This window comes from Calliopsis andreniformis, chromosome 6, assembly GCF_051401765.1.
Source record: "Calliopsis andreniformis isolate RMS-2024a chromosome 6, iyCalAndr_principal, whole genome shotgun sequence".
In the NCBI taxonomy this organism is placed as follows: Eukaryota; Metazoa; Arthropoda; class Insecta; order Hymenoptera; family Andrenidae; genus Calliopsis; species Calliopsis andreniformis.
Window position 1 is genome coordinate 16,123,979 of NC_135067.1, and position 13,354 is coordinate 16,137,332.

Consider the following 13,354-nt stretch of genomic DNA (forward strand, 5'->3'; position numbering starts at 1 on the left):
ACGCTGAGCGCGATTGATCGGGTTGGTCAGAGCACGGGAGAATTTGCGTACGTTTTAAGGCATTTGAGGGATTGAGCGCTGTTTGAACAGTGCTGGATTTTACCTCCGGCTTCTGTGATTACCAGAAGGATATAAAAATTGACAAAGTAGGCAAAACTGCAAATGTTAATTTCTCAAAAATATCACCATAACCACAGAGTTACCATCGTGATACGTTCGGTCTTTCAGAGATAGATCTAGCAGTCAAGGAGTCCTTGTTTACGAGCGCCGCGATTGTAAATTGTGATGCACTCGTTACACCCTCCCGCGTTTCGTTAATCATCCCCTCTTGTCTCATTCTCTGCCTTTTGTCGCGGTAAATGCTCCTGTTCGCAGCTGCACGAAACCAATCTGCATACAAGGACGCATTGTGACGGTCCGTCGGGGCTTTTTACATGATGCGTTAAGAAGAGAGTGCTGAAGAGGGGTGGTCGAGGAGGGAGTAAGAAAGCGATTCGCTGAGCGGAGGCAGAGTGTCTCGAAAACAGGAACATTCCGGTGGTTCAATGCGAATGGTACCGTCGTCTATCCCCGCGGATGAAGGGTGGGAGTACCACCAGCAGGATGGGGTAGTATTTCTCACTCTTGTTCCTTTCTTTCTCCATTTGCCCTCCTCGAGATCGAGGGGATTAAGGGAGGACAAAGAAACCGAGAATTAAAGGAGAGAAGCATTTTGGACACCGAAACTTCTGTGAAGTAGGAAAAGAGATAAAGAAGGCAGCGTCTGCCTTGCGGAGACGAAAGCAAAGGGAAGGATTTCGAGGAGAGACAAAACAGGGAGAAAAAAAGAGGCACCTCTGAGCGGGGCTCGTGTCTTTTATTACAGCCAGCCGTGTTAATCCCGAGCACCTATAAATTCATCCAAAGGGAATTGCTTCTTAACCGGCAGCATCCCCTCGAGATCCGACAACCTGTCGAAGTCTTAACTAACGTACGTGATCTCTGTACCATCGCTCGCGAGAACTCGAGGAACGCGGATACGAGGCAGTTTTTATCGAAGAAATATCCAGCAGCCCTCCAGTGATCAACAGCTCCCGCCCCAGGGATGGAGAGAGTAAATTCGAGGAATTACCGCATAAAACTATCCCGCAGCCAGGGAACGCAAATACCTATCGTTTCCGTGAACGACAAATATTTAATTACGGAGAAGGATAGTCAGCTACCAGCGCAAATGACGGGAGCCAGTGGAAGAGTCCGAAGGGAGGGGTGGATGAAAAAAGGATAAAGGGAAATGGAGGCTTTCAATCTCCCATTCCTCTCCATTATCCGCGCGGCCATTTCGATTCTTCGAGGTTTCTCCGGCTCCGCGTGGCTAACAGTTAGTACACCAGCCGAATTACACTCGGGGTAATTTCTTTCGGGGGCATTAATTAGCTTCTGTTTTCCAGAGCCATCAATTTGCGACTCGCGCCGCAATTCAAGTTCCCCGTGTGAGCTGTGGCTCGCCGAGCTACCTGCGCTTTCTGTATTCGATCGATAACCGAGCAAATTTAAAGATAGAGTAACAGAGACATTTTTGGAGAAACTAAAAGGCGCGGGGTTAAAGCACCGCGGGCGAATGTCCCCGCCGACGATGGCAAATATGTATAAGCGCGCGCAGGGGTTAATGCCATCGTCGCCTCGCTCCTAACGAACCTGCAGGGACCGCGTCTACGGGGGAGAAGCGTTAATTAAGGCGCTTTATCGAGGAAAAAACGACCGATACCGAAATGGAATTAGAACGACAGGCAGGATGGAGCGCGGCGCACGGTGAAGAGAAACGGACGAGCTGGTGAATGCCACCCGCTGCATCTCTCTTCGCACTTTGAAAATCTGGCTTCGAGGGACTGCAGCTTGCCTCTTTCCGGATCTCTCGTCAGGGTCGTTTGATATTCACGTGCCCGTGAGTTTTGAGGGAAACCTTATACGCCACTTCGATCCCTCTCGACAGGACTTTTGCGCCGCGTTTCCAAAGCCCCGCGGCGAAACTGGCACGGAACGAGTCTCTTCACTGTGTACATACGCCTATATATGCGGTACATACCCATCCACCAGGCGCAATTTGCATGCTCGTCCTCGTTTTAAAGCCTACCGGTGATTTCCGGCGTCATAGTTTCTATACCTATGAAAACTCGACCCGAATCCGCCCCGTCCTAACCATCCTAACCCACCGTTTCATCGATGATCATTTTCGTCACACTAATAGGTTGTTCACTGGCATAACTTTGGGTAGTGTACTTTACGTCCACTAGTTGAAATTATGGACGTAATGATTATGAACGTGGCTCTATTTGCTATTAAATTTCGAACGATTTCCAGTTTCGATTAATAATGCTAAGTACTTACTTACGTGTCATAGTATGTACATAGAAATACTGCGACTGGTGAAAATGAATTAAATCGTCTTGTAATTGCCTTACCAATTGCGCAAGAATCAAGTGGAATTATAAGTATTGCGCTAGATCGATATCATTTATAGGTTCTTAGATTAAATGTCTTCGTTTAAAAAGATACGTACATAAGTGACTTCCAGTAGAAAGAAGCAATCACACTTCACATTTTCATCGATAAGATTATACCAGAGGCAAACTGCGTGTTATTTATGACGAAGCATAAATCGGGGAAGATGTCTGGCCCCACTTGGAGTCATTGGCGGGAGGAGAAGGAAAAGAGCAAGAATTAGCCGCGAAACGAGCAACGCCGGAAGCACGTGTAGCGGAGACCTCCGGCAGGAAGCGGGGTCTTTCCTTTGAATGCGCTTAATTGCGAGAACAGTTTCGTTTCCAGGAGGGACCAGACGGTCTGACGAGGAGCACGGAAATGATTAACGACAAAAGGCGTCTCCGCTCGGATCTCCGCGAGCAGAACGGGCCGAGAGAAGAAATAAATCTCGAACGTGAACAAAACGATCGGGGCCGCGCAATTACTCTGCGGCTTCGAAACTATCGGTGGACCTGATCCAGGATGAAAGAGAAACATTTTAATTATTGGTCGGCCATTGCTTCAAATCCCGATCATTCTGGTTTTAACCCTGTTATCCAGAAACCGCGAGTTAACCTCTGATGTGAAAATTCTCTTGTATCGACTTCATATAAAGCGATAAAATATACCCTTAATTCATTTTATGCTCCGATCTAGATAAAACACGCGACAAGAAAGCTGACTATATTCTCGCGATTAGGACACGTGAAAAAGATTAAGGTAGATGTATAGGGTGGGTCTAATTTCAAAGCACACAAGCTTTGACAAACTTTGCCAACTAAATTGAGTGGTTTATGAGTCATCTCGTTCCAGTAGATTGAACGTCCGGGGAACGAGGGGATTTGTCGTTCGTTTATTTGGCAAACATCGTGCTCGTTATCTACGATCTCAGTCGGATCGATGGACCTTACAGAAATATGACGCCCAGACGGTAGCCGGGTCCATAAGTAGCCGTGTGAGCCGCGAAACGAGACGAACTGCGAGCGCCTGACTGGAAAGCCGATGTTTATACGACGTCTACGTACCCAGGAATACCTATAGATAACGTTTACCAAGTTTAATCAAGCGATGTGCGTACGTTATCGAAATCGAGACGGAGTGATATCAGCGGAGCCGATAGGAAAACCCTCTCCAGACTCCTGAAGCTGTTGATAGATTGAAATTCGACTGAAGGTGAAAATATCCGAGAAGTTCTTCATCAAAGAGTCTCAAAAACAGTTTTTATCCTAAGGTGTGACTAGTCCTTCTCGCTCGAACGCTCGCTGCTGTCAAGAGAAATAGAACTTAAAAATTCCGAACAGTGAACAGGACAAATATTTCCTTTAATTAAGCGAACACGCTCGCGCGACGATCGAGGAAATTCGATAACGAAGGACGCTCTTCTTGCCCTGGCGAGGAAATTAAGCAGCGGATGATTTATTCGGTCGGTCGAATGAAACAGCGTCGACGGGAGGAGCTTGTTCATTTATTTGGCAAATATCGAGCCCGTAATCTTGGATCCTGGTCCGGAATAGTGTGCCGTTGCAGGGGAAGAAGCGAGAGCTAGGGGGCAAGGTGGACGAGGAGAAAGGGTGCCGAGGCTGAGGGAGTGAGAAAGAGAGACAAAGGCGAGGGTGGACGAGCACCGACTGACTAGAGGGGCCGGGGGTGGTTGGTCTGACGCAGCAAACAGAAAATAATACCGCGGCCATTGTTCCCGTTTCGCTTTTCTCTCTCGCTTCATCCACTCCCGACTAACATCAACCCTCTCTCCTAGGAACCCTCCTCCATTGTCGAGTTTCGCTAGGTCCCTTTGCCTCTCTCATCATTCCCCTCCACCTTTCTTCCTTTCTCCTGCATTCTACCATCTGTCTCGCGTTCCGCGTCCCTCTGTCATCCTTTTCCACTCCGTCGAATGGCACACGTATCCCCATATTTTAGTCGGCTCTGAAGAGGAGCCGAGAGAGGAGGAGCGGGATCTGCGACAGGTTGAAACGCTCATTCGACTCGGGAAAGGACGAATAATGCACCCTTGTGTCTCGCGATATTCTCGCGCCAAATAAATCAATTTTTTTCGCCCACCCTCGCCGCGGCTAACGCGTTTTTCTATCGGCGACCAGGCATTCGCCACTCGGCCCACAGCCCCAATGAAATTTCCACGTGTAACGCGTGACGCGGGACGAGAATTAGTCCTGCCTAACGCGTTTAGTTTGGCTTTCATCTTCTCGCGAACGGCGCTACGTGCGGCAAATCAGTTTTATTAACTCTCGTCGCGGGAGATGTCGCGCCCTCCATTTTTCTGCAGCATCAGCACGAGCGTCTCGTTCTCGCTTTGATCGGTCTTCTGTAGTGAAATTGCGTAACCCCATTTATGGCTCGTTTTCGGTCCCCATCAAAGAGGCAGCGATTCAGAGTGCTTTTCCAATTCCAATTTCGCGCAATTGTTTAACTCGGCAAGGGATATGTTTATAAATCGACCACGGTTGGGCCCTTTACACTTCACCCTCTTTATTCTTCCACGAAGCTTTGCTGGTGTGCTCGGCTGTTTGCCTCCGAGGCAAGACGAGGGGTACAGAACAGAGGGAGTCGATAGATTGAAATGTTCGTTCGATTGATAGAGGGAAAACGATTCGTTGTTCCAACACCTCTCCCCACTGTCAAACGAATTAATTTACCGAGTGATTTTCAATATGTACCGAAAATAACAGTTCTCTCTTGTTTTTCTCTTTGCGCCTCTTCGAGTTCCCGTCGTGTTTACCATTTCGCTCCGAGATAATCGAGAAATATGTTCACGTCGTATGAGTCGAGTACTTTTATCAGCGAATTGTTATGGTCCCTTGCGCCGGAAGAACTACGCTCGGTTGGCGGACTCGAAGCAATGTCCGATAAGAGTTACATACCCGCAACTTCGATTCAATCCCCTCGCCCTGTCTGGTCTAGAATCGCGGATCGGATTGGTTAATTGAAAAATTCGATGTATCCAATTTCCTCTTAATGAGATTTTCGTTAACGTAGATTATCGCCGACGTTATCAGCCGTTCATGACTGACGCTGAACAGCATTGGGAATACGGGAGCGTAATAAACCGCGTTCCCTCCAATTTTTTGGGCTCGTTAGCGGAAGTCGACTTGTTCCAATTTCTGTTCGCTCCCTGAGTCGAAGGGGGCAGCTCGGCGGGGAGGACCATTTCCCTTCTGTGTTCTCCCTTCCTCCTATTGGCCAATTTCGCGCCAGCAAACGTAATATCGCCGAGAAGACTTCGAATGGGAATTATTTTTAGCCAGGCATCGCCACGGGTTTCTTGCTCCTTTGTACTGGGGGCAAGCTTAAGGGGAGGCCAAGCAATGACCGATAAAAGTAGCTCTCGCGAGCGGCCCAAGTTCGATTCAATTTCGCCAACTTTCAGTCGCCGTGTGGCAGCGGCGCGCCAAGTGCTGTCATCAAACTCGCATCCACTTTGCAGCGCTCAAGAACGAGAGAGAGAGAGAGAGAGAAGGGACAAGTGGCTCTGTAACTCAACCGCCCGCGAAAATCCACTTTCCAGCTCCGAGCCCCGACATCGAGCGATGCGTTATTCCCGTCGAATAAGACGGATGGGAATAATATTCCAATTAGAGCCGTCCGACGCAGAGCGCTTCGATCGTTCGCGATAATGGTCCACGATATCCGTGCCTGTAAATTATGCGACGTCGTGTCCTCGTGTACCAAGAGAGGACCTGGGAGTGAGAATTTTTCGATAACAGCTGTGATTAAAGAGTTCAAAAGAAACGAGCTGGAATATAATTATATTCGTTGAAACGAGTTAGCGTGGACTGAGTATCTACGTTTGTTGAAATAGTGGAAGAAAAATGGGGAGACACTTCCGATCAGTGATGAACGTAGGTTTAAAACGTTCAGTTTTAAAAAGTATTTAAGTAGGATGGGGGTGAATATATTTAGGAAACTTTGAAATAGGTTTCTAGAGTCTGATCTTTCTATTGTTGCACTATTATATTATTTACTACGAACAGGTCAAATAATCTTAAAGTCTTGTCACTTGGGACTTCTCTACCTCTTGAATAGAAGTAGGAAAAGCAAATAACATTTCTTATATAACGATTAAATCAAAGGAAAATCGACAACTGATCTGACACGCGACAACTAACTAACTAACTACCGAAGAAAACCTATTTTCATTTCGCTGAAAGAAAATCTTCTGGGCGGAAGCCTCGCGAGAAACGACCCGTGTCGATTCATGTCGCACGATAAAATTGTCTCCCCCAGAAAGTCGTCCTTCCCCATCTGTGGAAAAATTGCCGTAATCGCCGACCATTACACCGATGGCGCGACGATAAGGGTAAATTATCCTCGGATTAAAAGTGTCCCGCGCTGGAGACCGGTGTCCGACAATTTCTAGGGGATCCCGAAGGATCCACGGCGATACTCCATTTTTCTCGGTGCCCGTCACCGAAATAGGATAGAGTCCACGAAACGATTTATTAAGATCCCAGGGAAGTTCGAAGAGGACGGAAAACCGAAATGCGAAAGAATAACTGGAGGCTAGGTGGTAGTGGTAAGAAGGATAACAGGAAGAGGACGACTTGTCTTGGGAAAAGCTTAATGCTCCCAGCTAAAGTCCAGCCAGGGCGGTATCAGCTCGAAGCACTGCGTCCAGGATCCATAAATCTCGAGACGCCAAGCATCGAAAAAATTTTGTTTGCAGCTGAACTTGTTGCTTTGGCGAGAAATGTCTGATTTATACTCGCCTTGTTCCGCGTCGAAGAAACTTCAACGAAGAGACGCCGAGGGGGGACTCGATAGGGCGTCGAGGACGAATCGACGGAATTAAAAGTCACGCAGGCGACGACGGGCGTAATGAAGCGGAAACCCCGGCAAGAATCACGGTCTGTCTGGCTCGGAGAAGAAAGCTTCCTGTTAATATAGGACACCCTTAAATTCTCAGCCGTTAGACGGAAGGAGAAGGTGGCGCGGCACGTTCGCGTAACGACCGGTTGGGGTCTAAATCTTGATAAACAGCTGCGAAGATTGTTAACGTTCGCCCATTATTTAGTGGAGAGGCCGAGTTCTCGCGGCTCCGGAAGACCAGAGGAAAGGAAAGAATTAGAGGGTAGATGCCGAAAGGAAGAAAGAGTTTGGATGCCAGCCAGACAACAGTTGGGGGGTTGAATAGTCGATCGGCGAAAGGGTGGATCGTTTAGAGCTTTGTGAGTGCGTCGCGAGGAAGATGGGAACGAATGTCCCTCGGATTTTCTGCTAAAACAGACCCTAAAGCATCTCACTTGGTTTATTAGCTCGAATGGACATCGAGTAGTGTACATTTCGGTCCATATTTCGTGACAAATGGCTTTTCTCTTGGCGAAGGTTAATATGCGAGAACGCAGGAGGAACTCGTCGAGTAGAAAGTCTTTCTAGATTCGTCTGCGGGCCGTGCCAAGAGGAGACACGAGAAAGGAGAGATATTACAAGCTTTCTGACGGAGGACATATTTGCCAGTAGACGTAATCGCGATCCCTGCGCCACTCACTCCTGCCAACGCGCGGCTGACTACTTTCGCGATGTCGTCACGACACTGTATTGCCCATTAACGCGATATACGGCACCTTAGTTACGTCGCGTCGTAACGTTCAGTTTCGAAATCAAGCCATTAGACAACAATACGCCCACGCGATGGGTCGTTTGGTGCGTTGTATCTAGAGCGGGGCGGCTGAACAGATTCAATACACTGTGACGGTTCTGCGATAACGGTGTATTAGATATTCCTATAGAGTTCGCAGTATAGATAGGGACAGTTCGATGGCAAGTGGAGAGTGTATTAAGAAGATATCTGGACCATTATCCATTACAGTGTACTCTATGTCAAAAGTTTGGAATCATTATGTATAAGTATACTAAAGCATAGACTTTGCTATGGAATGAATTCGAGTGAAAGTGAGCTATGATTAGCGATGATTGAAACCAGTTTTAGAGGTATTAATCTCGTATCAGGAGAAGCTTTTTTTTTATTATTTTAATAGAATTTAGTATGTAAATGCTTCCAACCTTTTGACTGACCATGGAAAGAAATAATTATGCAGATCTTGGAAAAATCTCTTAAGTAGACTTAAACAGAGTAGCTTTTTGTAGAATCTGTTATAGACCTGTGTAGAATTGATAAAGGTAGCTCGACTACAGTAAAAGCATTGTTAAATCTACAAAGTCAATTCTTACTTATTCTACTAAACTCAAGCTTGTTAGAGTACTTTTATAAATTCCACACGAGATTTTAACAGGTTTAGCTTCACATTTCTTTCCACAAAAGCACACGAAACGTTTACTTTTTTTGTCGTGTCTGACTAAAACCGTCACTAATCTACTTCAGCTCGTAGCAAGGCACATCAAGCTCGTTAAAACTACCACAAAGAGAATGACCGCTCTGTTTAAACTCGATTCACTTTAACAAGCACAGACTATCCGAATCTCGATATTTAACCTGCGTTATTAGAATACCAGCATTTACCGAGAGCAAACGTAGAACTCGACGGTAATGGAAAAGATTCTCCTTGACCCAAAAGCGTCGATTACCCGGGGAAAGGTTTGCCAGCGTTCATTGGTAGTCCTCGAAAAAGCAACGAGGGTAATGAAGTAAGCATCGCGTTTTCGCGTTTGATGGGGGCAAGTGCGTTCGGTGACGCGTCGCAGGAACAAAAGGGGAAGCAGTACTCACCGAGAAAGACGCTCTCGTCGATGTCGTCGGCGTGCAGGTCGAGGTCAAGGTCGGCCGCGCCGTTCGTGGGAGCCTGATGGCTCCTCTTCGCGAGGTCCATCAGCTCGCTTTGAAACGCCGGGTGGCCCGTGGCCAGAAATTCGGCCAACAGGGTCAGGTAGGACGAGTTGAGAGATGTGGGGCTGGTAGCGCGTAGACAGCCGGGCAGCCAGAATCGTAAGAGACCGTAGGGAACCACCGGTACCGCTCCGGTACTGACGAAGCCACCGTTCAGGAGTTCGCCGCACAACATAGGTACAGCGATGACCTCAGCTCCTCCCTCGTGACCTTGGCAACGCCTCGATCTCGACTACCTGTGACAAACAGAGCCAAGAGAGTAGGGATTAATCGAAGCTGTCTCTGCGGAGTCACATCAGCGCGATGGAATTGGGAGCAGCTGAACAGGACCGCTACTTTAGACATCTTCGAGGATCGGGATGGGACGATGCAGGAAGAAAGACGCTCGAAACGTGCGCGGCGTGAAATTGCCCTCCTGCGGCGCGCCGAGTCGTTATTCTTTCGGAATCCAACCGCGAAACCGAATAATAGGCCGCAACGAAAGGCGCTACGCGCTGTTGAGGGCGAAACTTCGAGACCATCTGCATAACAAAAGAGTTGGCATAACGGAGCTGGACAACGGAGAGGCCGGAACAATACGGTCCTCGGCTCACACGTTTCTGCGCAATTATCGCGAGCTGGGCGCGAATTAATGCCGCACACACGCGCACACGTACACTGGCCCGATGAAATATGAACCGGTCTACAAGCGGGGTATTTGGGAGGCGGAGCTCGCTGGTGATACGAAAACAGTCGATTCACTGGTGAAACTTGTTCCTGAAATATCGATCTACGCGGTGCACAGAAAATTCTTGCTCTCGATCTCCTTGGAAAGCTCTGGTTCTAGGGCACCAATTCCACACTTCGCGACACGGGGACACGAGGAGCACGTCGAGATCGTCTACCCACCCGTCATCTTTCCGTGTTCACCGGCCTAGTTCGATCCCATGGGAAGAAAGTTCCGCGAGAGAATCACTTTCGCAGGAAATTTACGGATATTTCCGCGAGAACGAGTCGAGATACTCGATCGAGAGAGCCGGTAATGCGGCAGTGTACCGGCGTAAATGGAGTGTGACGAGGAGAAAACCAGAAGCGATCCAATGGGAGGAGGGACATTCCTCTGGAGCCGACCACTCGTCGCCGTGATGCTCGAGTGACGTCACTGGTGATTCGCGTGGGTGTGGATACGCTGGATGATCTCACGTTCGTCGAGTTGCACCAAGAATTCGATCCAACCTACTTCAAGCGCTCCTATCGTTGATCTGAATATTTATTGCGGATACGATTGTGTCGAGGATACGTACGTTCCTCTATGAAGTGGAAAAACGACTATCTACATTTAAACGTGGGTGCGTTCGTTGAAATTGGATCGTAGAAAAGTATAAAAGATAAGAAGAGGAAGGATAAGAAATATGGTTGACAATTGTTTGATACGGCAAATAAATTCGCAAACGAAAGTATCGGAGTCGCGAAATGTACATAGATTATACGAGATTGTTACGGCCCTGCCAGCAGGCACGCATTTCTTCTCCAGATCAGCGAAGGGAACCGTCGTAGATCGGAGGCGAGAAATACCTAGGGAAATGATCTCTCGTTAATTCGATCGCCGATGCACGGACTATCTGCGACATACATATTTCATGGGCATTCGGATTACACCACGAGAAATCGCTGTAGAGCTCGAGTTCCAGAAATTCCTGATCGGAATTTCGAGCGTGTGCTGCTTGCATTGGCGTAACGTCGTAGAGACGTTCTGACATCGATTATAACTTTCTCTGTATCTATCTTAAATGTATTAGTTACCAATAAACTGCCGCTCTGATTCAAATCTTCAAACTAATTCTCGTAGAATTGATTTTAATTCTCCATAGTAGAATTACAGAGAAACTCTTTTTCTTTTTAAATTAACAAGTTTATGAGATAAAGAAATTTCCACTCGTTATCGATAGTACTAGCTATGATCGAAACGAAATAATCGTGAAAATTAGCAAGCGGCTTTAGACTTCAGGCAACAATATACGATCATAATAGCATCATCAAATTTTCACCATAGCAACGATCTCATAAAGCTCGACTTTCTTTTTCGTCAAAAACGTTCATTACTTTTTAATGGCTCACGAAAGCCCGAAGATTCCAGCTGCAACGATGTTGCTCTGAATATTACAGGGGTTGAGGTAGACATGTAACGCAATTTGCGCGGTACACGAATGGAATACACAGTCGATATTACAGCGGTGATATACAAGGGTAATTTCTTGGTCGTATTTCGTTAATGTTAAACATGAGATGATTATTCAGTTCGAAAACCGAGAGGTGGAGCGTTCATCGTATTCGAGGTCAGGAAGTGGTGAGACAGAGTATATTAATAAAGCGATTTAATTTTCGAACACGTGCGCGGCTACGCCACTGTAAGACGCCGAGATCCAGCTGGAGGGACGACGTTTTATTGTATACCATTTCCGCGGAAAAAAGTACACTGTGCATAGAATACACGTGAACTGAATATTCCAGCAGGACGGCGTTGCGAAATCTCTGGGACACTGACGTGACCGGGTCCACGAATTCATTCGGAAAATCGCTCTCGAATGTAACCAATGTCGGCCCAGCTCGTATATTACACGGAATAACACATTCTACGCTATAAATTTAGTTAATGATATCGTTATTGAAGGTTAATGTACCATTAAGGGCACACCCCCTATTTAACGTTAAACGTTTGATGTTCTTATTTGCTATACTCGTCCAATATAAATTCCAACGTGAATTCCATAAAAATATATCTCCTACAACAACGTCACGTTTATATTCATTTGCTCGTATCGATATTTACCAATATTCAGTTTGACAAAAATATCGGCACGGTAAATATTCGCGGAATAAAGGTTCCACTCCATTTCGCTCATAAAAGCCATAATCTTCGTTCACCCATATTAAATACCATCCCGATCCCGTGTTCGGTGGCAGGTTTTAAAGCGATCAGAGACAACGTGCGGACGCAAATATGAACAATATATTCACCCCCAGTCAGCATAGCGGAATATTTGCGCACGTCGCCCTCCGACCACCGAAAACGTCACAATAGCGCGACGCCTACAGGCGACAACAAACGCTTTTATATTGCCCTTCGACGGAGAATAACGATATCGTGCAGGGTCGTAACGAAAGTTAACTTTTCACGAAACTTTTGCGGTGAATGAGCGGCAGAGGTTCGCCGACGAAACAATCGTGGCGCGTGATCGAGCCGTGCAAAATTGATAAACGGGCCGGAGCAAGTTCGAGCCGAATCGATAACAGGGTTAAAACTTACGCAGCCGAAATTGCGGTGCTCAACTCTCCTCTAACTACTTTTTACAGGCCTGATTGCACGCGATTCAGGCAGCGTTCATGATCGTCGAATTACACCGTTTCGCCGGTACGAATGAGTCATGACCGGCTAGGAATACCGCGATACCGGTACTGGCGAAGTTTGCAGATAACGCGGGGGAACAGGCGGGGGTTGAAGGAAGCCATCGACCAGGAGCGGCAGACGAACGGGCGCCGTGACCAGCCCCTACCCCCACGCTCCTTTTATTCAACGGCTTATCCAAAACTGGAACAGCCCCTCCAGCGTGGGGCCGAGAGCACGAAACGTATGAGAGACCTGCACGAGATGCTCGTTCCACCTTCGTGGTCATTCATAAAGCAAACTTAAACGCCGCTTTTAACCGCTAAATACGGGTTGATTTATAACGGTATCACAGAGCTCCGTCGAAGATTTCACGGTTCGTTTGCCCCACGGTAAAAAGGAGCGATGGTGTCGGCGGAATTAGCTCGACGAGCCTTGCCCTCCTTATCTCGGTTGTTTCTTAATTATCGCTCGCCTCTCCTACCCCTAGTAAATTCTAATTATTATTCGCGCGGTGGGACGCGATGAATCACCGGGACAAAGCTAGCGGATTTCGCGCCTCGGATTACAAATTTCTGAGAGCCCCGTCTCGCTTGTTTGCAGCCAAGAATTCCTACCTATTCCCCCGCCCTCTTATCCAGCCGGTTCGATTCCCGAGGGCCGTTGAACTCTTGCTGCATTCACAAAGTAGC

General features: G+C 47.4%; 1 protein-coding gene across 1 annotated transcript in view; it reads right to left on the bottom strand.

Moving 5' to 3' along the window:
• The window catches only part of LOC143180343 (protein Fe65 homolog), a 125,876-nt gene that overhangs the window by 88,196 nt on the left and 24,326 nt on the right, over positions 1-13,354 (bottom strand). Inside the window, exon 3 of the mRNA XM_076380002.1 lies at positions 9,182-9,534. Coding sequence (XP_076236117.1) covers positions 9,182-9,473 — 292 coding nt within the window. The 5' untranslated portion in view covers positions 9,474-9,534. The remainder of the gene's footprint in view (positions 1-9,181; positions 9,535-13,354) is intronic.